This window comes from Stegodyphus dumicola, chromosome 4 (genome assembly GCF_044657685.1).
Source record: "Stegodyphus dumicola isolate Sdum_Otavi_A_Nest chromosome 4, ASM4465768v1".
Lineage (NCBI taxonomy): Eukaryota > Metazoa > Arthropoda > Arachnida > Araneae > Eresidae > Stegodyphus > Stegodyphus dumicola.
This window is the reverse complement of record NC_140771.1, coordinates 96,356,051-96,384,024: the sequence shown is the minus strand read 5'-3', so window position 1 is coordinate 96,384,024 and position 27,974 is coordinate 96,356,051. Positions and strand designations below refer to the sequence as shown.

The following is a 27,974-nucleotide window of genomic DNA, read 5'->3' as shown; positions in this document are numbered from 1 at the left end:
CAAAATTACTCTGTTGATGATTTTTGTCAGCAGAAGAAAAAAGAGTTGAATGGCCCACATCTAGCTGGATCCTGAAATTTTTCTTTGATAAGAAATTTGTAGTTTTCCATGGGACTGAAATGTAAGAGTTAAATAAGCACGAATTGTATAACACTATTAAATCTTGCGATGGAGCTATTGGATACATGTTGAAGCTCATGTTTAATAATTGTATCTGAACTAGGAGTTTTCTTCAATTCAAGCTATTTATTATTTCTTTGCTTTCTTTCGGCTTGACAGAGTTCACAAAATTCACAGGAGCAGAGCCTCTCAGATTCGGCACGAAATCGCCCATTTGGCGGAAAAATTCGCGATATGCTTTGGACGGAGCGTAAAGATTTTAGAACGAATTCTTACCGGTTTTCCCAAAAATGTTCTCGAAGGCAGGTCAAAAGCTATATATACCCTGCCTGTATGCGGAGTAGGAGAGTATTAGGAGAAATATCGACAGTATGTTGAGTTCAGTAGCAAAGTAGTAGAGTTCAAAGATTAACTTTTGAGCAACCGAACCGAATCGGGAGCTGTACTTTAGTGCTTTGCCGTGAAGCCGTCTTCACCGTTGTAGCCTGTGTTGCTGAAGGCTGTGTTGTTGATTGTTTTAGCTTGTGTGTCGCAATTTTTCCTCGACTGTAACGCGTCTTTGGAACTGTCCTGTGTAATACTGACGAATAAATTATGTTTTGATTCTTCAACAAGTATTGTCATCAATCACTCCAAATCCACAAACCCGTAGAATGCAACATTATTTACGTATAGGGATATATTATAGATATGCAAGCCTAAGCAGGTCGTCACTTGTTCAACAAAATACTGCCTAATATGCTGTCACTTTGAAGTTCGATCACATGAATGCCTCAGAATTATTAAAGTATGTTAATAAAAATAATAATAATATAATATATAGTTTAGGTAAGTTCTGGCAACAGTGAGTGTTGTCGTCATCAGGAGATCGTGCTTTCGCGATACTGTCGTTCAAAAAAATAGCTATAGTTTGTTATTCCAATAAAAGCATCGTATTTTTGCTCTGCTATTCGTTTTTCTCTTTATTTTTAGAAATAACTTTTTAGGTTATGTATTTTTAAGAAATACTTTTTTAGGTTATGGGTCAAGCAAGCTCTCATATTGCGTCAAATGTTTTGAATTGATGTTTTCTCGAAGAAACGGAACTCGTTAAGCCTAATCAAGTAAGTGTTTTGTTTTCGTTATAGCAATCGAATGTTGTTTAGAAATCAAAGTATGGAATTATCTAAGGTCCAAGTAAAGCCTTTATCAGGTGAAAGCGATTGGCTTATATGGAAATACAGGATAAAATTTGTTTTAAATTATCATCCTGGTGCTTTAGAAATTGTAGAAGGAACTATAGTGAAACCAGAAATTCTACCTGTAGATGCTCCGATTGCTCAACAAGAGAAATATAATGAAGCTGTTAAGGAGTTTCAAAATGCAAACACTAGTGCTATGATGGTATTAACGAATTCCATGACGGAAGAAACTCTGCAAAAAGTTATGAGATTTCAGACTGCTAGAGAAGTGTGGTTGGAATTACATAAGTTATTTGAAGCATCATCAGAAAATCAATTGTATAATATATGCATGCAATTTTTTCAATTCAAGTGAAATGAAAATAATAATATGGCAGCTCATCTTTCCAAATTAAAAAACTTATGGAATGAGTTGAATTCAGGACTTGAAAAGAAAAATGAAAATAAGTTACCTGACATGCTACTCAATTGCAAGATTTTAGATGTCCTACCAGGACAATACCATTTGTTTAAGTCAAGTTGGTTACTCTTGGGTGAAGACAAAAGAACAGTTGATGAGTTAACAGCACAGCTTTGCTCTCATGAAAGAGAATTTAAAAGTCATGAGAAAGGCAATACAAATGAACAAGTGGCATTAGTAATGTCAAAATCTGAAAAACAAAAGCAATATAAAAAAGATAAATTCAGAAGAAAAGAAGATATTTGCAATTATTGCAAAAAGAAAGGACACTGGGTAAAATATTGTAAACAGTGGATTGCTGATGGAAGACCATCCAAGAATAGGTTGACGAAAACCAATGAAGGAAATACAGGCAGTGTAATACTGATGTCCATTGATGAAGAGGCTAAGACTGATCGAACATCTTTTTGGATTGATAGTGGTGTAAGGATCTTAAGTTTTACTAACATTTATTTTATTTTAAATCTTTACTATCACTTCTTATTTTCTACTTCCGGCCAGAATTATAAGCGTGAAGGTTTTTATGCAAAGTTTGTCTGGCGAACGCCAAGTATTTTAAGTTGTGGCCTTTTGCCAAGCGAAAGAGAGGAAGCAGTGAGTCAAAGCAGGCCGCTTATCTTAGAAGTTACGCAGTTGCTGTTTGCCTTCCAGGCCAGAGGTTTTAATCCTCTTGATAAATTAAACGTATTGTAGTGTTCACAGTCTCTGTGCTACATACGCTTCCTGTTATTATAAGGCCAATCTTCCACGTGTATTATTCTAAAGTTAAATTAGAGTTTAGTTTTATTTTTATACTTTTACGTTAGACCCCAAGTGGCGGGTCAGTGTATTCCGAAGTACGGAAGTTATTGTATATAGAGAAAAATAAAGGGTTTTGTATACCCTTCGTCTGTATCCTGTCTACTTACCACAATTAGTGAACATAGCTTTAGTAAGCTCTCTGTTCCGAGTCAGGTCCTTGTATGTTCCCGAAGAAGGTTAGAAGGAACGTTGAACCTGATAGTGGAACTACAAGACATATCATGAATTGTTTCACATACTTTATTGACTTTATGAAGTTTGATAGTCCCTGTAGTATCAAGGCTGCTGGAAAAGAAACTTTAGTTGCTCTTGGTAAAGGTACAGTATGTGTCAAAACAACTATTGGTAGTAAAATCCAAAGAATTTACCTTAAAGATGTTTGGTATGTCCCTGAGATAAACAGAAATTTATTTTTTTTACTTGCTGCTCAAGATAGAAATCCGAATAGTAAATTTATTTCAACAGTTACAGAATGCTGGTTAAAGGTTAATCGTCAAGTAGTGCTTTTTGGAACTCGCAAAGTATATGGTACTTTATACAAGGCAACTATCGAACCTATTATGCCTGATAAAATTATAGAAGTTCATGCTGCTGAAGCAGACAATTCCTTGTTAGAGGTATATCATCAGATATGGGGACATCAAGATAAACGTCACATTAAGAACATGCTTGAGAAAGAATTAGGAATTAAAATCCCATTTGAAAGAAAATTGTGTGAACCATGCATTTTTGGCAAAGCACACCGTTTACCATTTGGCATAAGAAAGCCAGCCAGCAAGCCTGGTGAATTAATTTCAGCTGATGTCTGTGGACCTTTTGATGAATCTTTCCAGAAAAAAAGATACTTAGTTGTGTTTAAAGATAGCTACACAAAGTTTCGTTATGGGTATTTTATCAAGGAAAAATCTGCTGTTGTAAATATGTTACAACACATGCTTGCACACGCTAAAATTTTAGGACATCCAGTCAAAGAATTTCTCAGCGATAATGGAGGCGAGTTTGACAATGACAAAGTGCGTGCTATTTTGCATTCTGATGGTATAACTCAAAGACTAACAGCACCTTATTCTCCTGAACAAAATGGCTCTAGTGAAAGAGACATACGTACAATAATCGAGATGGCAAGAACATTTAAGTACTCAAATTCTGAAGCTCATTTTCCTGCAGCAATGTGGGCTGAACTAGTCAACACTGCCATATATGTACTAAACAGAACTGGCAAATCATCAGTAGAAGGCATGAATCCTTATGAGCTATGGTTTAAAAAGAAACCTTAAATTAAGCATCTTCGTATAGTAGGATCTGTGTGTTATGCCCATATTCCTAAACAAAGAAGAAGGAAAATGGATAATAAGGCTACAAAAGCTTATTTAATTGGTTATGATGGAGACGAAAGATACCGACTATGGATCAAAGAAACCAATAGTGTTATCTGTTCACGGGATGTTATATTTAACGAAAAGCTCACAAATTGTGAAGAAAGGGTGCAGTTACCTATTCAAGATCAAGATAGCCTAATTTCTGGCTCTGAACATCAACAAAATTCAGAAAAAGATAAGTCAGAAAAGTTTCTTTGTGAAGAAGATAATTCAGAAAAAGAATACAACAAAGAAATATCTGGAAATATATCAGAAGAACATTAAAGAATTTACCTTAAAGATGTTTGGTATGTCCCTGAGATAAACAGAAATTTATTTTCTTTACTTGCTGCGCAAGATATGAATGAATGTGAAGATATTAATTTGCAAAATAATGCACAGTCAAGATTCCTAAGAGATAGAGCTGACTTGAGAAAGCCAAAGTGTTTTGAAGATTATATAATGATAAGTGAAGCTTTTATTATTGATTCTGAAGAACCTGAATCTTATGAAGAAGCGATCAACTGTAAGCAAAGTGTTAATTGGAAAGAAGCTATGGATTCAGAGATGAAATCATTGATAGAGAATGAAACATGGAGTTTAGAAAAATTACCAAAAGATGCTAAAGCTATACCATGCAAGTGGGTTTATAAGATCAAAAGGAATCCTGGTGGATCTATTGATAAATTCAAGGCTAGACTTGTTGCCAAAGGATGTACTCAACGTTTTGGAGTTGATTATGATCAAACGTTTAGTCCAGTAACAAAGTTAGGAATTATTCGTTCAGTTTTGAGCATCGCAGCCAATGAGAAAATGCATCTTTCTCAGTTTGAAGTCGGTTCAGCATTCTTATATGGAAAACTTGAAGAATCTATATACACGTAGCAACCAGAAGGATATAGTGACGGTTCGAAGAAAGTCTGTAAGTTGAAACGCAGTTTGTATGGACTTAAACAATCATCACGCTGCTGGAATAAATATTTTAGAGATTTTGTGTCACAGCTGGGCTTCAAGACAAGTGAAGCTGATCCATGCTTATATATAAGAAACAATAACGGCAAGAAGCTAATCGCATGTTTATATGTAGATGACGGTTTAGTAGCATCAACAGATCTACAAGAATCTGAAAAATTTCTCAGAGAATTGAAGTCGAGATTCAGAATCACAACTAAACCAAGAGTATACTTTCTTGGACTTGAAATTAAACATCTTGAAGATGGAAGTATTAAAATTAGTCAGCAAGCTTATGCAAGAAAAATTCTTCAAAAATTTGGGATGGAAGATTGCAAGCCAGTGTCAACTCCTATCCTGAAGGAAGGTCTAATTGAAAAGAAAAAGGAAGATAAATCAAACAGAGAAATTTTTCCTTATAGAGAAGCTGTAGGAGCTTTAATGTATCTTATGTTAGGCACAAGACCAGATTTAGCTTACTGTGTTGGCATTCTATCACGTTACCTAGAAAATCCTTCGAAAGATGATTGGACAAAAGTGAAACGTGTATTCAGATACATAGCAGGTTCTCTAACTAAAGGTGTTACATACAAGAATAAATACAAACCAGGAATTCTAGAATGCTATAGTGATGCAGATTTTGGAGGCTGTCAAGAAACAGGAAAATCAACGAGTGGAGTAGTGATATTATATAGTGGTGGAGCTATATCATGGATTAGCCAAAGGCAATCAGTTGTTGCAACTTCGACGACTGAAGCAGAAGTAATTGCAGCTAGTGAATGTTCTAGAGAAGTAATTTGGTTAAAGCGGCTATTTAGTGATGTAACCAAGTTACGTGAAACTCCAGTAATTCAAGTAGACAACGCCGCTGCAGTGAACCTGTCACAAAACCCGGAGTTTCATCGACGCACAAAACACATTGATATCAAGCACTTTTTCATACGAGAGAAAGTTCTAGAAAAGGAAATCACTGTGCAGCAGGTACCTACAGAGGCGCAAGTTGCTGACATAATGACTAAACCTTTATTTAAACGGAGACTGTTAATTCTTTGTGATAAGATGGGACTGTGACTCTTTTTTCTTTTAATTTATTATTATTATTTTTTTTTACAAGGAGAAGTATTAAAGTATGTCAATAAAAATAATAATAATATAATATATAGTTTAGATAAGTTCTGGCAACAGTGAGTGTTGTCGTCATCAGGAGATCGTGCTTTCGCGATACTGTCGTTCAAAAAAATAGCTATAGTTTGTTATTCCAATAAAAGCATCGTATTTTTGCTCTGCTATTCCTTTTTCTCTTTATTTTTAGAAATAACTTTTTAGGTTATGTATTTTTAAGAAATACTTTTTTAAGAATAAGTATCGCAGATGGAAAATATTTATTTACGTAAATCTACTTCTAAATTTATTTACATAAAACTCGCGCAAATTATTGTGGTTGGTTACTAAAATAAATCAGATTGATATTGATACAAATTATTTTACTATGTGCTTATAGCAAAGCGCAGGAGCGGTATCGTGAATTCTCGTGGTTGCACGTTCAAATATATTTACTGTAAATCAAAAGACACATCTACTTTCCTTTCTTGAGAATAACAATTTTACACCGTCTCTTTTCCAAAATTATTAAGTAAGTAATATTTTAAATTTTTCCTTAGCAATTTTCTCCATAGCACGAAAGAAAGTTTCTTCGCTTTCTAAAAAGAAACTATAAATTATATTTAATATGATATAATTAGTAAAGAACATTTTTACTAGAGTAACTCGATTTTTAGACTACCTCCTGATAAACTATCAAATTCAAGGTTTGTACCCACACTTTTTGCCGATGACAATTCAATGTGGTGAAGCCTATTTTTCTCCCATAAAATCCGATTTAGATTTTTTTATTTAAATCTTAAATTTGTCTGAAATACTTAATATTAGAAAATTTAGTTGTAACCAAAACATAAATAAATAATTTTCATTTTCCTTAAAAATAAAATTATTGTAAAATTTCATAAACTATCTAATACTACCCTAATCAAAATAGTCAACTGAAACTTTTAAATTCAAGTTTTAATAGTGTTAATGAAGCACCATTTCATGGTGCTACTTTGGTAGACGGTTGCACGGACTTTTGGCGATTTACGTTGGCGCCGTTTTTACAAACGTCAGCCATCTTGAAAAACGCTGTTTTTACGCATAGTAAAGTATTCGAAACTTCAAAAAAAAAAAATAATAATAATAAATAAATAAATAAATATCGTTAAAAGTAATGGATTAAGTTTTTGTTGAAAATGTCGTTTTTTAGATGGCAGGCAAGTGTAAATAAATACATTTACTATGAGTACAAAATACTAAAGTAAGGTTATTATTACTTTCATATAGCAAAGAAGAGAATAAAAACACCGCTATAAAAACATTGGGCCAACGTTTAATTAGATTAAAATATTACTGAAATTGAATATCGAATTAAAAACCATCATACCAACATTTAAAAGAATTAGAATATTATTAAATTCAAATACTTTAAAATACGTTATACAGAATATAATTAACATTAAAACATATGGACAATAATTATCTCAGCAATTTCTGAAAATAGTGTATTAATTTTTTTAACAAAAATTGAAGTATACAATTATAAAATAAAAGAAAAATATGTACTTAAATTTTTTTGAGTATTTAACCTGTTGTTTATTGATAAGTACCACAAAAAAATCAGAATCATAATTTAGATAACATCTTTGAATGAATTCGAAAATATGAATTAAATTTTAAAACGGCGCGGAAATGCACAAATTGTCAGCACAAATCAGGGAGCTGATTACAGCTCGTTAATGCACAAATATTCTATAACCAATCAGAGAGCTTATTACATCACGGCTAGAATTAAAATTATTTAAAAATTCATACATAATAAAATCATTTTTAAAAAAATGCAAAATTAAATTGTATTTTAATATTTAACAGCCATAAATAATGTTTAAAACATTAGATTAAATTTATACATATTAAAACGAATTACTTTTAAAGTAAGGTGACGTCATTGATTACATCATCCACAACATAAAATTTCATAAAATATGATATACAATAAAATTTTTATTTCAAATAAAAATGCAAATTAAATTGATTTTTAATATTTAAAAGCCATAAATAATATTTGAAACACGGAATTTATGCACAATAAAATGCATTATTTTTTAAATAAAATGACAACAAAGTATCGGTTAGCATAAATAACTTATCCAGCAATGGGTTTACCATAAGTTGTATTACTCGCCAAAGGAAAATCGCCAAAATCCGTGCAACCGTCTACCAAAGTAGCACCAATTTCGGTGATGCTTTTCTGATAATACCATCGTTTAAAATTTGTTCACGGTTCTAAGTAAACCTGTTCCTCAATTTACATAGAAGATAGGTTCCGCACAAAACTTTGTAAATTGAAATCCTGGATTTTGCTATGTAAAACCGTGTAAAAGGAAAATCACACTAAATGTGCATAATTTAGTTATTTATTTTCATAAAACAAAAGTAAGACATCTTAAAATAAATAAAGTTATACTTCGTTCATACAATAACAAATATATGTAAGTAATAGAAGTATATATTTAATTTATTTTACATTACGAAAATGTAATATCATTCAAAATAATTATAATAAGTTTAATCACTGTGATCACTTTCATGAACTATTACAGTCTTTTCTTCTTGATTGGTATGATGTCACTTGAGCATTCTTGATAAGATTCTGCTTCAATGGTTGACGAATTAGGGAAGATCTCAGATCAACAAAACTTTGCAGTGAAATCCGTAATTAATAATTGCCTAGGTTTTTCTTTCCTAAATCTTTGTAAACTTCATCATATTGATTTAAACACTTACTAAGCTCCCGATGGAATCGGAGAGCTCGTTCAACATTCAAGTCATATTGTAAAAAATGATTACCTAATTTTCTTCCCAATTCAAGTCATACGCTAATGACTCTTTCTGTGAACGCAACTGGTTCAGATTGTTTTTCATCAGAATCATTGTCTTCAGCATGTTTATATGGTTTATGAATCATGTTAACTAACTCATCCTCATTTAGTTCCTCATCAGCCATTATTTCTTCAATGTCTGCCTGAGCTAAATCCTTAAGACCTTCTCCTGCTATAATTTGGGACAATTTAAGTGATCTGAGAATATTCATGCTCTAATGGTAATCTATAATTCTCACCATTAGCAGCATCCGGCTATATTGCTTTCCAGCATGAGTTGAGCGTTGATGATTTAATCTGAGTATATGACAGTCCAACATGCTTAACACAATCTAAGGTTATAAAATTCTTCCAGGCATCCATAAGAGATTCATCATTCTCCATTTGTTCTAAAATATACCTGAAGGTTTGTTTGATATACAATGCCTTAAAAGTCGAAATTATTCCTTGATCTAACGGCTGTAATAAAAAAGTTGCAATGTTTGGTAAAAAGACATCTTCTACATTTTCGAGATGTAAATCTTGAGGATGACCGAGTGCATTATCAATTAACAGAAAAGCCTAATAAGGCAATCCCTTTTTACTTAAATAATTTTTGACATCTGAGACAAACGTGTCATGCAACCATTCATTGAAAGCTATGGCAGTGACCCATGCTTTCTTATTAGTCATCCAATAAACGGGAAGGTTATGAATTGTTATACGACTTTTCACTACTTTATGACCACTTGCTCATTTGCTAGCTATAACTAAATAAGTTCTTTCAGGCATTTTTTCCAGAACAACTCGGACTCGTCAGCACTGAAGATCTGATTAGAAATGTAGAAGTTGGCGGCAATGATTTCAGCAAATATTGCTGGATATTGTTGTACTGCATCCGAATCACATGCACTTTCACTTTTCAATTTTAGATTATGTAAAAAAAGTTTATTTAAATCTCTCAAACCAACCATGATTTGCGGAAAAAGACTCCTTTTTTCATCTGACGAAGTCAACTGTGATTGATTTTTAAGTGCTTTATAAATCTATTATAAGCATTATTTGTAATAGCATTAGTATCAATTGGAATCCGTTTTTGATATTGGTCTTTTAGCCATATTATCAGTGCCTTTTCATATTTTCCATTGCATCATCTCTTACGTATAAAATTGTGCTCTTATTGCTTCAAGTTCCAGCTGCTACGCTTTTTCTAATAGCGTAGCAGCTGGAACTTCATTGCTTCGTAGAGTTTTCATTTTTCCTAATTGTCCTTATTGTGGCTTCATTCATGGAATTAAATTTAGCAATATCTGTTACTCTTTCTCTATTATGTAGACGATCTAATATTTTAATTTTTGTTTCTAAAGAAATAACTTTTCTTTTTATTTGATTTTTTAAAATCTTTTGGCATTATAAAACTTAAAAAAATTTACATAAATTATAAAAATGCGACGAAAATATAAATGTTGTAAACTTACCAGTAAGCATTCAAATATGTAGATAAAAGTTATGTAAGCTTTGCTACTAAAATAGCCTTACTGCTTAAATACTGCACTAGTTCACATGAACCAAATAGCTTTACTGTTGTGAAGTACATAGTAAGGGGATTCCCCGTGTTGTAAAAGGAAAATCCCCATCCTTGTTGTTGCAACCAGTATTACCAAAGGAATGAGATTCAAAAATAACTTCAAATATATGTATTTGCATATATGCAGCCGAATATACATTTTAACAAGTTTTTGAAATCCGTTAATTTTTAAACCGTGTAAAACCGAAATCGTGTAAAACAAGTACCGGGTAAATTGAGAGATAAGTGTATTCTGTTTATAGAAGAGCATTTCATTTAATACTATTACTGAAATTTTTAATTCTAAAATAGGAATTTAATAAGTCTATTTGAGTGTAGTATCTAAATATATTTAATTGGGCAATATCAAGCTTCACTTTCCTTATTTAGGAGCTGGAGAAAAGGTTGCTAATGAACGCAGGATAATACCATAACTAAGTCAAGATAATAGCAGATATATCTGTAACGTATTTATCAATTTTATCTCTGCGAAGATCAATAATCTGTTCCTTCACAAACTAATAATGACACAAATAACTGTTCTCTTCCGGAAGAGAAAAGTGATATGGAAGGCTAATGGCAAAAGCATCCCTATTATCACATAAAACTTCCGATGAGCATCTAGTTTATCTTTGTTTCGCAAAAGTAGCTTAAGGCCTTTCCTCTTCATTCATCTTAATTCCTTCTTTCGAAAAATAAAAATTGCGTAACCTTAGATGTTTATCTTGTAACAATTTTAAGCATAATTTAAAATGCAGAATTATAAAAGATAAAATTCAAAGTGTTACCAAGAATGAAATCGCAGGTTCTAACTGATAATTAAACTTGTGAAATGTTATGCAGTATAGCAATTCTGGTTGATTAATCTTCATTTGAGGAATACGCTTAGCAATTTTGACATTCTAAATCAAAGATTCTCAACAAGTTCAGTGTAGACCTTCTGGGTTTTAAAGATAGTTAATGATGATCAAAGCCTTTGAATATTTGGGATCAATACCCAAATATTCAAGGGCAGTTAATCGGCATAATGAAGATCTCATTGTTTGCAAAAACAATTATTAATATCATAAAATTGATAATTTGTTGTCTATTGGGTGCTACTTTGGTAGACGGTTGCGCATATTTTTGGCAATTTTTTTGGCAATCGATACAATTTATAGTAAACCCTTTTCTGGACAAGTTATTTATGGTAACCGATACTTTGTTGTCATTTTATTTTTTAAATAATGCTTTTTATTGTGTATAAATTCCGTATTTTCAATATTATTTGTGGCTTCTAAATATTAAAAATCAGTTTAATTTTTCATTTGTATTTGAAATAAAAATTTTATTGTTTGTGATATTTTATATAATTTTATGTTGTGGATGATGTAATCAATGACGTCACCTTACTTTAAAAGTAATTGGTTTTAAAATCTATAAATTTAATCTAATGTTTTAAACATTATTATGTCTGTTAAATATTAAAATGCAATTTAATTTTGCTTTTTTAAAATGATTTTATTATAAGATTATTTAAATAATTTTAATTCTATGCGTGATGTAATCAGCTCCCTGATTGGTTACAGAATATTTGTGCATTAACGAGCTGTAATCAGCTACCTGATTGGTTACTGAATATTTGTGCATTACCGCGCCATTTACCGCGCGCATATCTTGGAATTCTTTAGCTTTCATAGCGAACAGATATGTCCCTTTCAAAGATGAATGTTGTTATTGGTAAGCACCAAGAATTATTGGTATCGGAATCAAAAAATTGTCCTTTGAGACTATATTTTGGCCAACCTGGCTTTCCGAATCAAAGATTTATTTATAAATTGTTAGAAGGGTCAAAGGAAATTTATTTTAAATTTTTGGAGAAAACCTCGGTAATCAGCAATGACAGCTGATTAGCGTTAAAAATAATTATATCCTGTAAAACTTATTTTAAAGTACTTGAATTTACGTAATATTTTAATTCTTTTAAACGTTAGTATGTTATTCCTAATTCCACATTCAATTTAAGTAATATTTTAATCCAATTAAACGTTGCCGCAATGTTTTTATAGCGGCATTTATATTCTTTTTCTGGTTAAAGTGCAGAATCGCCCATTTATTTGATTGGCGTTTGTTAGGCGCTTTTTACAAGAGTAAGAAGAATTGGATTTTTGTCAATTTTCTTTGACTTTTTAAGTGATAATAGGTCAATGCGTACATGGATAAATTCAAAGGAGTGCGCAATGCGATTTTTGTGCAGTTCTAGGATTTTTTTTAAGTGAAAATCGGTCGATGTGTACATGGATACTGAGTATGTGCAATTCTTAAAAACGCGCCAAGCAGTGGGCGATTCTGCACTTTCACCCTATTTCTTTGCTATATGAAAGTAATCATTTAACCTTACTTTAGTATTTTTTACTTTAGTATTTTATACTCGTAGTAAATGTATTTATTTACATTTGCCTGCCATCTTAAGAAAACGACGTTTTCAACAAATAATGAGTCCATTATTTTTAAACGATATTTATTTTTTTAAAGTTTCGAATACTTTACTATACTAAAATACGTAAAAACAGCGTTTTTCAAGATGGCTGACAATTGTGCAAACCGCGCCAACAAGTGCGCCAACGTAAATCGCCAAAAATCCGTGCAACCGTCTACCAAAGTAGCACGGTTTATTGATATAAATCTATATCGTGTAGTCAAAAAAAAAATCATATAAAATAAATATAAAGGGATAATAGTAAAATGTTATTAAATTATTCGAAAAATCAATAAAATAATTTTTTAATTTGTAATTTTATACGCTATATTATGCTTATGCTTTGGTTATTGAATTGAAAGAAAAACACTAGAGTTACGTTTTGATTATCTGCGACCCTGATTTCAAAACTCCATAGAACTTCCGTGTTTTGGTCGTATTTTTTTTGTATATATATGTAACAATCAACCTAAGCACATTCATTGGAAGCACGTATTTGCTAACATGCGGATTTACGTGTTTTATAATCAACCCTCATTTGGCTTTGCAGTACCCGAAGTCTACTAAAATTTGTATATCGATCTATAGCCTTTCGTTTCGTTTCGTAAAATTTCTTGTTTTTTATAAAATGTTTATTTTTATCATTATTATTTCCTCCTGGGATTGCGTAAAGTGACTTCGAATTTTACTGTGATCGTTTCTCGGGATTTTGGTTAAGATGTAGTAATTTACTTTGAGAGTAGCGGCTCCAGGAGCACAAGAACCTGGACCTGGTTCCTATGGTCGTAAAGGCAGCACATGTTGTCCCCGGACGATTGTGGCTTAAACCGTTCGAGTAGGCTAGCGCCACGGCCTGTCTGTAGTTTGCCGCCCCCCTGGTGGTCTCCGAGACCCGAGGAGGAGCGCCCGGTGGGCCAGTTCAGCTATGGGAGTTTAAAGGGAGAGTTCTTTTAAAAATCTGCTTTGTGGGATTGAGGCCCTCGTGGCGTATCAAGTGAAATCCATTTTCTGAGGTTTTTCTATGGACATTAATCGGCTTAACACGGAGGTTGTTTATGGGATGTCGCCTTAGTTGCAGGAAAGGTTAAATAAATATGTCTTTATCGTTATTACTGAAAAAAGTACCAATGTGCCGAAACGGAGGCAGAAAAAAAAAGTTTCTTGTCAGTTCACAAAGCACTCACCAACGACTTGGAGATCGTTTGTGGGGTAGCGGATAAACATAAAATACCAGTCTTGGCAGAGTTGTAAGAGACTGGCTGTAAGGATAATTCAGGGAAATTGAAGTCTAAAGTAAAAATTTCACCTGTTGAATTATCGCACACATCTTCAAGATTAATATGCAAATTACAGGCATCAGACGAAGCCGATATAATGTCACAATGACGAGAGTGTAAAAGAAGTGTATATAAGGAAAGGTAGCAAAGAAGTAAAATTGTTCACAAGCATTCTTTAAGCCGCTCAGTGCCAAAATCGAATAGTTATGACACAGAGGACGCAAGTGGATGATAGTTTACGTGGTAGATTTATCGGCCGCCTGGGGATGTGTGCGTATTCAGATGGAAGTATCCGAGGAACTTGGACTAGCCCAAAATATGTTTTGTAATTGCTCCCGGGAGCAAAAATCGTAATTTTTATGAATGACCTTAAACATAGACCATCTTTTTTGTTCTTTAGCTTTTGTTTAATAAATGGGCTTTATGAATAAATCATGTTTGTTTTGTTTCTGAACTTTAATTTGGCATTACCGTTAATTTATGGACAAGAGAATAGTGTTTTGGCGGCATGGAGGCTCAAGCCAAAAGTCCTCTCGAGAGTTTTGTGGTAGGGAAAGTGTGTATAAAATTCTCATATCCGGTTCGCCGGAGGGGGTTCTTCCATTAATATCGGAACGAGTCTTAACAGCCCGACTTGCTAAAACCCAGTTGACCAGTCGCCTCATCCTCGGTGCAAATTGAAAATGTATGAAATCTTTGCGAGAATAATTATCTATGTATAATATCGACATTTAGAAATACAGTGAGATATAGTAGCGCTTTAATTTCAAAATAACGGACTTTGTAGTTATTAAAATGCAAAGTATAAAAATTAAGAATTTTATATGATATTCATTTATATACTTATTTTAAAACAACCTATTTAATATTTATAACTCTTTGTCAAATATTTTTTACAGGTTGAAGAAGTAAAACTATAACTATGTGTTAAGCTCTGTTTAATAAAAAGTTTCACACCATGTCAAAGTAAGTATCTTAAGAATCTATACCGTGTTTTTAGCAGCTATATTAATACTTTTTTCTTTAAAAATACTGTGTGTTTTGAAGCTCAAAAAATATAAAAAATCAGGTTACTTTTTCTATTTAAATGTTAGACGTATTTATTTGGGCTGTGCCTGCTTGATCACAAAAGCAGATGGTAGAATAATAATATAATGGTAGAATAATGGTAATATAATGGTAGAATAATGGTAATATAATGGTAGAATAACTTCCTTTTCCATCTTATGATTATTATCTGTCTAGTTGCATATGCGATTATATATATTTTTTTATCTTCATGTAAAAATACGTTATTCTTTTGTGATTATAAGAAATATGACATATTAGATTGCATTTAATTTTTCTATTTAGACAGAAGGTGTTTTAAAGGAAGTGATGAAAATGAACGACATACATATTCCAAATTAATGTGTTTGTTTCATTATGGTTTACATAGCTAAACATTTTAGGATACCTCTAAGGGTGGGCCATTTTTAGCTCAGACAGTAAGGACTTTCTTCTTCTTTACCGCTTGCCTTCTCGATGTAATAATTAAGTGGATATCTAACAACTGTTCGGTAAGTGCTAAATTTCTTATTCGCACTGATTCTATTTCATCCTTGTATTCGCTTAGGAATATCTTCTAATATAATAAATTAATTGTCACTTCTCATGCTCTTCTTAAAGAGCGTAATAATAATGGTGTTGATGTTATACTTTCTCATGTACGTGGCCACATTGGCAATCTAGGAAATGAAAGGGCTGATTGGTTGGCAAAACAGGCTACAAATATTCACAATTACATTGCTGATTGGCTGGAGTATTACATGAATCAAGTAAATACTCCAATGATACTGCCCGAGTTATTTTTCAAGGAAAAAAATAGGGATGATACAATAATCAAAGGGGAATGAATTATGCAGGAAGTCTACTACTGCCTCCTTGACTAAATTATGTTTTCCTTCCATTCCTCACAGACTAAATAATAAACACTTTGTTTACAATTTTGAAATTACTAAATTTCTAACTGGACATGGTAATTTCCATTCGTATCTGAAGAGATTAAAATTATCTAGTACAGACTTGTGTTCATGCACTTTCGGGGGAGTGCAAAATGTCGAACATGGGAAAATTTTTAGCGTCCGTTTACTTGAATGCATAGACTGGTTATATATCAAGTAAAACAGTCATCCATTTCTGTTAGGCCCAGCAGCGGCCGAGCGGTAAAGTCGCTGAGCACTGGTAGTTTGGTCCGAATTTCAAATCTCGCGAATTGACTGGCTGCATGGGTGTGTTTTCATGGTTTTCCCCATGGGTAACGTGTATACGATCCAGTTTTCTTTGGAAAGTCCTTCACCCCCTTAGACAAATAGCCATCTCGCTTAGTCGAAATTACATAAACCAAACGAAACCAAACCCACTTCTGTTGGGTGGCCGCAGGCCACGAGGCATGAATTCCCGGGCGGAAGCCCTATCCCAGATTAATAAATATACGATATCTAAAGTTTAAATAGCATTCTGACGATGTCAATAGCATTTTAGAAAAAAAAAATGTAGTTCCAGTTTGGAGAGAAGTAGAGCGAATCACTACTTCCTGAGAGGAAAAGAAAATTTCATTAGTGGGAGGAGCGAAACGACTTATTACGGGAATGTATGTAGCATGATGTGTTGAGCAAAGTAGTAATGAAACTGAAAGTATTAGAAATATTAAAGCATTGGGAAGACCAAGACTCATTGTCCACTTAATGCCTTGTCGGCTAACTGTCCGTGTCGGCTAAATGTCCTGTTGGCTAAGTGTCCATGTCGACTAAATGTCCTGTCGGCTAACTGGTGCCGGTTAAGTGTCTCGTCGGCTAAGTGTCCGCAACCGATAAGTGTACGTACATATAGTAATAGAATATATTTTCAAAATTAATGTTCTGAAATTCGAAATGTTTGGTTTTACTCTCCAAAACGTAAATATATTGAACATTCTGGTGTACAATTTTGGGGTGAGTAACAAGTAGTTACTGTACATTACGACGTATAACGTGCAATTTTAATGAAGCAAATAAGAACGAAATTTACGGGTGCAAATTATACGCAGAAAATAAAAATTATAGATTTAAAAATCAGAAAAAATGAGCATAAACAAATTAGGTTTCTACATATACCTAAATGTTGTTTAATTAAAAGAAATTACATAGCTTATGAATTAAAAAAATTTCATTATCGGATGAGAAGTTTGTCCCATTCATCTTCTGTTGTATCTTCAGGCACAACATCGAATTCTGTTTCATCTTCACCATCACTGTGGTCCATAATAATAATCTTCCGTCCCATCTACATTCTTATATGTATATACTGCATATTTTAATTACCTATGTCGGGTTTAATTTCATTCCATGCTTTTATCATCCACGAACACACTATTTTTCGACCTGCATGACGCATTTGACCTTTCTTTTGTGAATCACTTTTATAGCTTCTACCATCGACGTATTCCATTGTTATTTTAATTTTTTTGAATAGTTTATTGATACACACATCTAAAGGCTGAACTAACGGCATTAATCCAACTGGAATAACTGCCATGTCTATGTTACAATCTTTCATCACTTTCATCATTACTTCCTCAAGCATTCCCTCCACACACATATTCTCCTTTTCACTTGTCAATTCAGTATACCATTGTTCAAAAGCCTGACAAAAATCTTCGACAAATGGCTCCAAAAGATATGGACATCACACATGTATATTTCCGGTTACTTCATAAAGAAAAGAGTGAGCGTTATACGGAGAACATACCTAAAAATTAAATTATTAAAATAAAATTAGCATCGAATATTAAAATATAAAAGTAAAATTGCCATCGAATATTAAAATTATTTAAAATTTAAAGCCATGTCGAAGATATCACAGAAATATGTGAAAGGAAAGTATAGTAATTTCTTACGTACTAATTGTCTCTCTCATTGCGTATAGCAAAAATTTCAAATCCAACTTTGTTTTATGATACAATTTACGTGGTCCAGAGCCGTAATATTGGTGGAGATAAAGTTTCCCAAATTAATATCTTACTATGAAACCCCACGTGGTTCCAAAGAATTTAGGGACCCAGTTGGATAAAATAGAACGTGCCCCATTGTCTACAATAGAAATTCGCAGAGTTTGGTGCTGTGATTAACAATGGAAATTTATCTACCTGGGTACTAAATATATTTTGATGCTTCCAATTTTAGGGGCCAAAATACCTCATCTTCAAAGTTATTTGTAGCTTTATGTGTCGAATCGACATCACCACTCAAGCTCATAATTCTAATAAAAAATAAATTAAGAGCCAAAGGACTAGGATAACTGTCGTCATCAAGGGCACAGAAACTGATGCTCAAAGATCTGCGTAGTTATAACTCTCAGATAATCCAAATATTAAGTTTTCCACTATTTCCCTATGGGCCATAATGTAGAGTTTCCAAGCCATTACTTTGTTCGTTTTTGATAGAGCTCTTATGTGAACTTAACCGCAGCCCTCTGGTAGTGTTACAATTCGATGTAAAAAAAAATATAAATAAATAAATAAATAACTCTGTAAGATTTCAGATTTTATACTACGCCGAAAGGAGAGGTTTTTTTTTTCATTTACATACATACATACACTTTTCGGGAGTATTTGGGCTAATGCCCCTTTAGGCTAAAATATTTAAAAACAGTATATCCTTAGAATTTCCGATAGATAGTCTCGCATCCTCAAAATAAAAATATTTTTTCCGTAAAGTGTTGCTATTGCTCGTTTTGAAATCTTTGAGTTTGTTAGTCAAAAACTCTTTAAAGTTTCACAAAATATGAAATAGACAATAAAACAAATTCGAAATTCAGGTTTCCAAGCGCGACTAATAGCCATTCTGTGCTGACGCTCCTTTGGGCTAAAAAAAACTGAGAAGAGTTTTGGAACTAAAGTAGTTGTTTTCCTTTAGCTTAACAATGTGGATCCAGATAAAGATAATTCAAATGCAAAACCAATTTCTTTTCGCTTTCGGCTTTCAGCAAGCAAAAAATTAAGAAAAAATTATCTTTCTTTATCTGCATTTCAAGTGAGGGAAAGAAAAAGATGATTCACACCTTTTTTACTCGTTATCACTTATAGAATAACTCAACCTTTCATTCATCGGCTAATAGAAGTTTAATAGTTTCCTCAAATCTTTCCACTTTTTTACTCGACAAAATGTCCCTATTAAGTACTTCATAAACATCAGACAATGCTCTTTCTACCCTAAATTCAAGAGCTTGACGCTCACAGATAGGTATTAATACATAAGTAATATGAAAAACTGATTAAATACCTCAGACGAAAAATTAAATCCATACAGAGCTTTTTTTGCGTACTTCTTTGAAAAATATTTAAGGCTATCTTTGTTCTAAATAAGCTGCTATTAAAATGTTGAAACGCATTCGAGGCTGTGATGGAAAATATATGTAAGAGGGGCTTTTACCAATCATGCGTCTCAGTGTCGAACAATCAGTGTCTTTTCTGTGATGAAACTACAGCTGTTTTCAAGTGCTCTTCATGCTTAGCGTGCTTCTCTTCTGGTAGTTTCCAATGACCTAACATTTGGGTCACCTATTATGTAAAATATTAGTATCAACAGGACTTCAACAATTCGCAGTAGCATTTCGATAACTCAAATGAGAATATTTTTTCTTTATAGGTGATATTCAATGAAGCCCGGTGGCGCAGTGCTAGCGCATTGCGAAGCAGCACCACAGGTCCGGGGTTCGATTCCCGGGCTGGGCAAGGTCGACTCAGCCCTTGATCCTTTGAGTGGGTCGATAAAATGAGTACCAAGTTCGCTTGGGGTCTAAACACCGGGGGTCTTGTGACAAACCGACCACTTGTCCAGGGCATATGCTCATGTACCCCGGGGCCCACGGTCACGAAAGCAGATAAAGAGGCACTGCAGACCCTGGCCCACTAGGGCTGTTACACCACTGAGTTTAGTTTTTTTTTAGTTTAGGTGATATTCAATAAAATAAATATGTTCAAGTTCAGCGAAATAAAAAAGTAGTTATTTAAAACGTGCATATCATAATTCGTAGATAATGTAATAAGTAACAAATGAGTTAAAAAAAACTGGAATAATTGAGTTCCTCCACGAACAATCATAAGTTGTTCATCTAAATGTGTATCTTATATTTTACTGGGAATCTAATGATCTACATTATTTTACATTTGTATGTTACATGAAATCGAATATGTTCTGACTATAGTTAATAACAGCTTAAAATGATAAAAAGTGCTTTGTGTATATAAATAACTTCCCGGGTAATTTAAAATTTTAAATAGCTATTATTCTTATTGAATTGTATAACATGTGATGTAAATAAGTAATCTTAGATAATACACGGCAAATTTAGGTAAATTGTATACACACGTCTTATAACTTTATTTGCATACCCGTGGTAATGTGAAGTTCAAGAACCTTACTTAGTTTTGCAGCAGCACTCTGCTGATATATTCCAGATATACCTCCGAACTTCTGAATAAATTAAAGTTTTCGTAAATCAACGTTTTGGTTCAAAGGAAAGAAAATTGTCATTGTTTCACTAGGTGGCTATGCATCTGTCTTTGATGATCTTAAACCATGAAATAAACTCCTCATTTGCTCAGAAACTTGAATAACTCGATCTGTTAAAAGCGTTTCTCATTACATAGCTTTATGGATACCAACTACTTAGAGTTTGCTTCGTCTTACAAAAAGCTATATATCCTACTAAATATTTCTCTGGTAAGAAAGAATCAGGAAGTTAGGAAATCGGTGAACGGAGGAATAATATTAGAGGGAAAAAGTAGAATTATTTGTCCTTTATTACCTGGAGTTACATCGTTTTGCATAAACGCTATGATTCCTAGTCCACAATCTTGCAAGTGCATGTTAGATTTGACGAGAATGCCCTAAGTTAGTTCAATTTTATGGACGATAGCTTTTGTCCACAATAGGTTAATATAATAAATGCTGGAAAGCGTGGTTATGAACTAAATAAATGGGTCAGCTAGATTTCCAGACCTAAATCCTATAGAATGTGTCTGGGATATTCTTTAGAACGCAACTGCAACTCATCCTCCACCTCCCAGAATCCTCTTGGATCTAAACACAGCGTTGTAGCAAAGACTGCTACAGGTACTCATAAAGTGACACATTTTCAGCATGAGTCATGTTGTTAAAGAGAAGACTGTGTGACTGTTAAAGAGAACCATACTCCTGTTAGCCTCATTTTAAGTTCGGTCTTACAATTTCTGCTTTAGGCTTTCCTACACCGGTGAGACTTACAAACAATTATACGTGTGTACCGTGACTGTTGCGTGGTATATTTTTGCATATTTCCTTAAAACTCTCTTTGGCAGTTCAGAACATGTTCGATCAAATGGAAAATTCTCTTAATTTTGAACGCCAGCGTAAGCTTATTTTTCGACAAAAACTGCTGATTGAGGACTATTTGGGAGGTGAATTTTTTCATGCATCTGTGCACATGCTGAAATACTGAAAAAATTGCAATGGATTTCCTTACGGTTGACATTGTGATGGGTCAGATAAATGTGGAATGTATCTTATTCTATTCTGACATCATTTGTTTCCGTTTCACACAAGTTAATGTTAGTCACACGTCTGCAGGAATGGTAGTGGATTACTTTTTATCAAGAAGCCTGTGCATTGCTATTTTCTGCCAATTATTGGTTTTATGAATCATATAATGAATAATATTTTGTTTGGAAAAAGCTTAGACAATGAAAGTGTAATACTTATTAAGGTGCTTATGCATCACCACTGCCTGTCTACGGCCTACGTTTTGCGTATTCTCTCATGGTAACTACCTTTTTATCACACCTTCGTTGTTATACACCTTCGCACCTTATTCACCTTCGCTGTTATTCACTTTTATTGAGTTATTTTAAGTTAATTCGCTTTCTTATCCTCCTCATTTTCCTATCAGATTGTAAATTTCAAACTCGCGTGATATTCTAATGTGTTAAACAGGAGATTGTATGTAAAGGGAGATTTTAGTATCAGAAGGACTCGGTCCTTTCACCAGACGAGCTTGTTTCCTTTCAGAGACGCCTTTCATCTCTTACAAATTCTCACACACCGTGACAAAGGGCCACGCTCTTCCTTTCACCTCACCAAGCTTCCGTCTCTAAGGATTTTAGTTACTCTAATTGTGCAGCAATGAGGCTAACTTACTTTTATCTAGTCAAATTCATTATCTTTGATTTAAGGATCAATGCTGGCTATTTTCGTAAGCAGGAATGGTGCCTTGTATTAAGCTATTTGAGTTAAATAAATGGGTCCTTTATACCCTTTTCCTGCCTCCGTGGTACTTTACAAGACATAGTGCTAATTCACGTATAAGACGTTTAGTATAGTTTATCTTACCTAAGAACACGAAACATTGCAACATCTTTCATTAACACATAAAAATAAAGTTAATAAAGGTATACCTTCCTTCCCAATAACAAAACAAAGAAGTTGGCATGCTGGCTCAGAATGCAGTTTTCTCATGAGACACTAGCATGTAGCAAAAAAGCATTAGAAATTCGGAATATTTTTCTGAAAACATTAGAAATTCAAAATATTTTTCTGTTTTATTTTTGCATTTTTAATTATACCGCCGATGCAAAATTTGGTATTGGTTGGCTACAAGTTTTTGTACCAATATCTTTACAAAGTCATATTGTATTTCTAGGGAAAATACGTTACTTCATAATTACTTGATGAATGAATATTGTTGCATTACAGCTTAGTAAACACAAAGAATAATACTGCATGCGGTGATACTGAATATAAAACAATCCTGCAACCAAAGAGAAATGTTTATGAATTTCAACAGAGAGATGATGAACAAAAGAATATTGTAAAAACTAATAAGATACCACAGGCCTTTCTTCCTTCCTCACAGAATGATCAGATGAACAGTTTCGCATCAGAAGCTCCTATCGATTTGCGAAGAGGTAAATTAAATTCATTACATTTAATGTTTTTGATATGAGTAAAATAAAACCTTTCTTTTTACTGAATGATAATACAATCAATAAATTCTCAAAGCTTATTAAAGTGCTACTTTATTAAATATCCTATTTCATAATCACAGATTAGTAAGCGCCCACTTATACATTTACAGAGTAATATTTAAAGAATAAATTATTACGATTATTAATTACACGACACTGTTAATAAAACAAACAAATTGGAAAATTTTCAAGCCAGTTACAGTACCATAGTTAGGTATAGTAATAAAGTACACTAGCATAATGCCAATATAATGAGCGAGGCTATGGAGAATTAATCGTATGTAAAAGTATATTAATTCTTTTAACAATAAATTTTGAGTTTCCTTTCAGTTTGCTAACTGCAAACACTGTTCTGTAGCTAGTATATTTAAATGAATTTTGTTCATATAGCAACGAAATTACACTGGTGAACAGTAGAAGCAGCAGCAACCACAAAATGGAAGGCAGGAAAATGTGAAAATTAGCGTAAGTGCGGGATACAGTAAGATTTTTTATGCGTATGCAAATTTTAGATTGCCGAAGTTGTGCTGTTGCGACTTATCTCACTTGCCTGGCAGTGACGTCAGAAATTACCCACGAAATTCATCGGGGCAAGGAGAGCAAGACTGCGCCTGTCGTTGTCAAAGCCACGAGCACCAGTACAGTACGAGCCACGAGCCAGTAAAGCCACGAGCACCAATATTTAGGCTTTGTTATCAGCAATACGCTGTCTTGGTTTCCACATGTGAAACATCTTAAACAGAGATGTGCCGTTCTTACGAATGGCATGACAAAGACTATGGGCCTTAATTGGGGTACTTCCCCAAAAATCTTGCGGCTGTGGCATAAAACAATCACTGAAAGAGTTCTTTTGTACGGAGTCTCCATTTGGGGTTTTGATATGAACAAAACTATGAGTGGCTTAATTCAATACAGAGGCATCAGCTATTATTTATTTCCAAAGGTTATAGAACAACCTCGACAGCCTCACTGCAGATTTTGGCGGGTATACCTCCATTAGATCTGCAGGCTCAAAGAGACTCTTTCTTAGGACGGATCCTACGATTACGATTGAATGGGGATTTATGGAACCAACATCACCTAGTAAATGATTATGAACTACGGGTTCCATCTAATATTGGCCATCCTGCCTCTTTAAAACTCAAATCTGCAGTCAATTTATACTATACGGCTCCAGTAGCCAATGACATTGCTCTATTTACAGATGGTTCTAAAACTGAACGTGGAACAGGTTGTGCATTTTGTGTATTTAACAATACTCAAAAGGTATATACATGGACTCGAAGGCTTGATGACAGAAATACTGTTTTTCAGGCAGAACTTTTAGCGATAAACGCTGCTCTTACTTATGTTAAAAGAAATGTATCGGGCAAGACTAAGATATTCAGTGATTTATTATCTAGTCTGCAGGCTATCTCAGACATTACGAATAGAAATCCGATTGTACAAGTTATTCAAGAGAAATTGCTAAAATTTAATTCATCTGAAAGACCACTTCTTACCTGGGTGCCAGCTCATGTTGGCATACTGGGCAACGAAGAAGCAGATACTTTAGCTAAATGGGCTGCTAATGATATCAACGGAATTGAAAATCCAACGAAATTGCCTTTTTCACACTTGAAGAGCGAGACTTTAAATACACTGCTTGTGAAATGGCAGGAAAGATGGACTAATGACTCCACAGGAAGACGAGTCTTCTCTTTCTTTCCAAAAGTTTCACTCAGTCAAAGAAGCACATCGAATTTTTATACTCAATTTTTCACTGGTCATGGACCTTTTAATACATATCTCTTTTGATTTGGACTACGTACGACTGAGCTTTGTTCTTGCGGGGAGTTGGGAGACCCTGAACACTTTATCTTTCACTGTCCATTTACTAAAAACCTTCACTTGAATAAACCTTTAGATCAACACAGGCCAAAATGGGCTGAATTGATATTAAAAAACTCTAGTGAGAGTAAGAAATTAAGGAAATTATGCTTTTCTGTCAGGAATTAAATTTTTCTGTAAATAATTCTCTCAGATCATCTCTATTGGGAGTGAGTAATTGACTTTCAGCGACTGTTAGATTTTTACTGTATAATGGTAATTGTTTAACTTTGTGTGTTTGATGCTTATTATTGTTCATTTTTGTTGTTTCCACTACTTATGTTACTGATTTAAAATTAGAAATGGTTTTACTTAGAACAGACGTATCTGACATTGAATGCATCTATGCTCTTATAAATTGTAACGGTTACTTGTAGCCTATTACTTTCTTATATTGTACAAATAGTCGGTTTTATTTGTGATGCACATAGTATTTGTCGTATGGTACTGAAATCGTTCTTAATCATATATATATCATGATTATTTTGTTCAGTTTTGTAATTGTTAATTAAATTTTAACAGAAAATTTGTGTGACAATTTTATTATTTTGCATATTTTAATGCGTTCTTTTGTAATTGAATTGATTCACTTTAGTGAATTTGATAGGCATTAATTGTGCATTCTATTATAAAAATTTGCATTCATGATAGTTATTTTATATTAATTTTATTTACTTTAATCTTGAATGCATTTTGTATTTGATTTTGAAATTCTGTAAAATTTTATGTCGGCATTTTTCTAGTATTGCATTTGTCTTAGCGATGCCAGCAAACCTAATCTAGAATAATTATTTTGCATACCTTTTTGCACTTTTCTGAATTGAATAGTTGACTTATTTTTGTGAATTTGATTGGTTTTACTTGAGTTCTCTATTGTAAAATGTGCATTTAAGGCAGTATTTTATAATTTTCTTTGACTTATTTTTGAATGAATGTGGTTTTTGGAATTGGAAATTTTTCATATCTTTATGTTGGCATTATTCTTGTACTGTATTTCTAACGCGTTGCCAGCAAACCTGATGTAGAGTTTTTATATTACTTGGAGTGGTTTTGTTTTTAAACCAAATTTATGTTTTGTATTGTAATAATATCTCAGGTTCAGTGTATTTTATGATAATATTGTTCAGTTATCAAAGTTATTGGTTCTTAATTCTGAATTCATATGAAAAAGTTTTTTTTGGCAGTTTATTATTGTCTTAGTTTATCTTTATGCATTTTTTTCTAAATTGAATGGTTCTTCTTGAAATTGTGAATCTAATTGATATTAATTATGTATAATACAGTAATGGATGTATTATATTTTGTTTGTACTATAGTTTTTATTTAAATTAGTTGGACTCAGTTTTGAAAGTATTTCGTATTTTCAGTACAAATTATGAAAGTATACTCGGTTTATTGTTTGAATGCTATAGGTACTACTTGTAACATGCTTTCTTTAGGGTCTATTATGACTATGTTACTTATGTTCTTGTGTTCTTGAAGGCCTTGTATGCCACTGTAAACTTATTCTGCTTAGTCATAATAAATAGCTTCTGGAGACAGGGGCTTTAATCCGTGTAAGGCAGACATCATGTCAGCTAGGTAATGGAGCCCCTGTTCTCTGGTTAACAGTAGGTGACAGTACGACTTCATTCATTTCCGCACCCAAATTTGAATCCAGGGGGGGACTGGTCCAAGTGTCTCCCAGCCTCCTTCTTTTACCACAACCTCTCGAGAGAACTTTCGGCTCGCCCCATGTTTAAAGTGCCCCAGTGTCACACAAACAGAATACAATTACAAGCATTCATGCCTTCTCCGGGATTCGAACCCGAACCCTTTGGTATCACAGTAGGCTCTATTAATCACTATACTGTCTGGGCGGTTGCCGAAGTTGTTCGTCACGGGATAACACTGATAAGAGATATTAAAGATTTGACGCGTATTGACCTTTGTAGCTTAAAAGCAAAATTTAGCAGGAAAGAATCAGTTGGCGAACTTGCAATTTTCGGTGTGTCTTTTCAACATCACTTGAATGATTTTGACAGATTGAAGAAGAATAATTTTAAAAATAGCAAACGGTATTTCTCATTTCAAATAACAATCTGTTGCCAGAAATGTTTATTCCAAAACATGTTTTTTTTTTAAATCTTTATCGCAATCTTTCTAAAAAATTGTAAACACCCTTCTGTATTAAAACAATAATAATTAAGTCACAAGAATTGATACAACATTCGTAAAAGCACAGGACTACAGCTTAAAAGGTTAAACAGAATGTTTCTCTTCATCTGGGGGAACGAAAATGACAGAAAAGGTACATATGCCTACCTGAGAACAGCAGAGAAATTTAGTCAAAGAATAAACAACAAAGCTCCTACCATTCTCCTGTTTATCATTCCTACTGACCGAAAAATAAATGAAAAGCAGCTAAGAAAGAATCTGAAAAAGCTGACAGTAAGGAGGGATTAAATCATTAAACTTTATCGTTGTAGATACAAGTTTCTTTTTCATCATTTTCATTCCCGCACCTGAGGAAGAGGTTTCTGTTTAACCACAGAAACTATAGTTCTGCAAATTTATTCACAATGCGCTAATTCCTGTGATTAGTTGCTTTAACAATTAATTCTTCGATGCGTTCTTTTTCCTCCACAGGAAACAATAAGTTTTCCTCTTAGTTCCATGAATATAACCATATTTATAAAACGGAAATAATTACTCTAAATACATTACAGTTTGTTTTGTTTTCTTTCGTTTTATAGGAGCTTGCGGCGACTCTAGTAAATCATTGTGCCGTTGCTGTAGGATAAATTTCAAAAACATAAAAGAAGACAAAAAACCCTCGAAAGTCCTTTATTGGGAAATTCCTAGACCAAAGTTTTCTGGTATATCTGTTACCAAGCATGATTATAAAATCCATCCTTTAGTAAAACGGTGAGCAAAAGAAATATATATGTTTAATACTTTTGTTTTGAGATACTTATGTATAT

The 27,974-nt window shown here is 33.3% G+C and overlaps 1 protein-coding gene across 1 annotated transcript in view; it reads left to right on the top strand.

Moving 5' to 3' along the window:
- Window positions 1–6,438: 6,438 nt before the first annotated feature.
- LOC118198906 (uncharacterized) overlaps window positions 6,439–27,974 on the top strand; it is a 29,180-nt gene continuing 7,644 nt past the window's right edge. Inside the window, exons 1-4 of the mRNA XM_085814255.1 lie at window positions 6,439–6,504; window positions 15,020–15,086; window positions 22,871–23,082; window positions 27,747–27,918. Coding sequence (XP_085670381.1) covers window positions 15,079–15,086; window positions 22,871–23,082; window positions 27,747–27,918 — 392 coding nt within the window. The 5' untranslated portion in view covers window positions 6,439–6,504; window positions 15,020–15,078. The remainder of the gene's footprint in view (window positions 6,505–15,019; window positions 15,087–22,870; window positions 23,083–27,746; window positions 27,919–27,974) is intronic.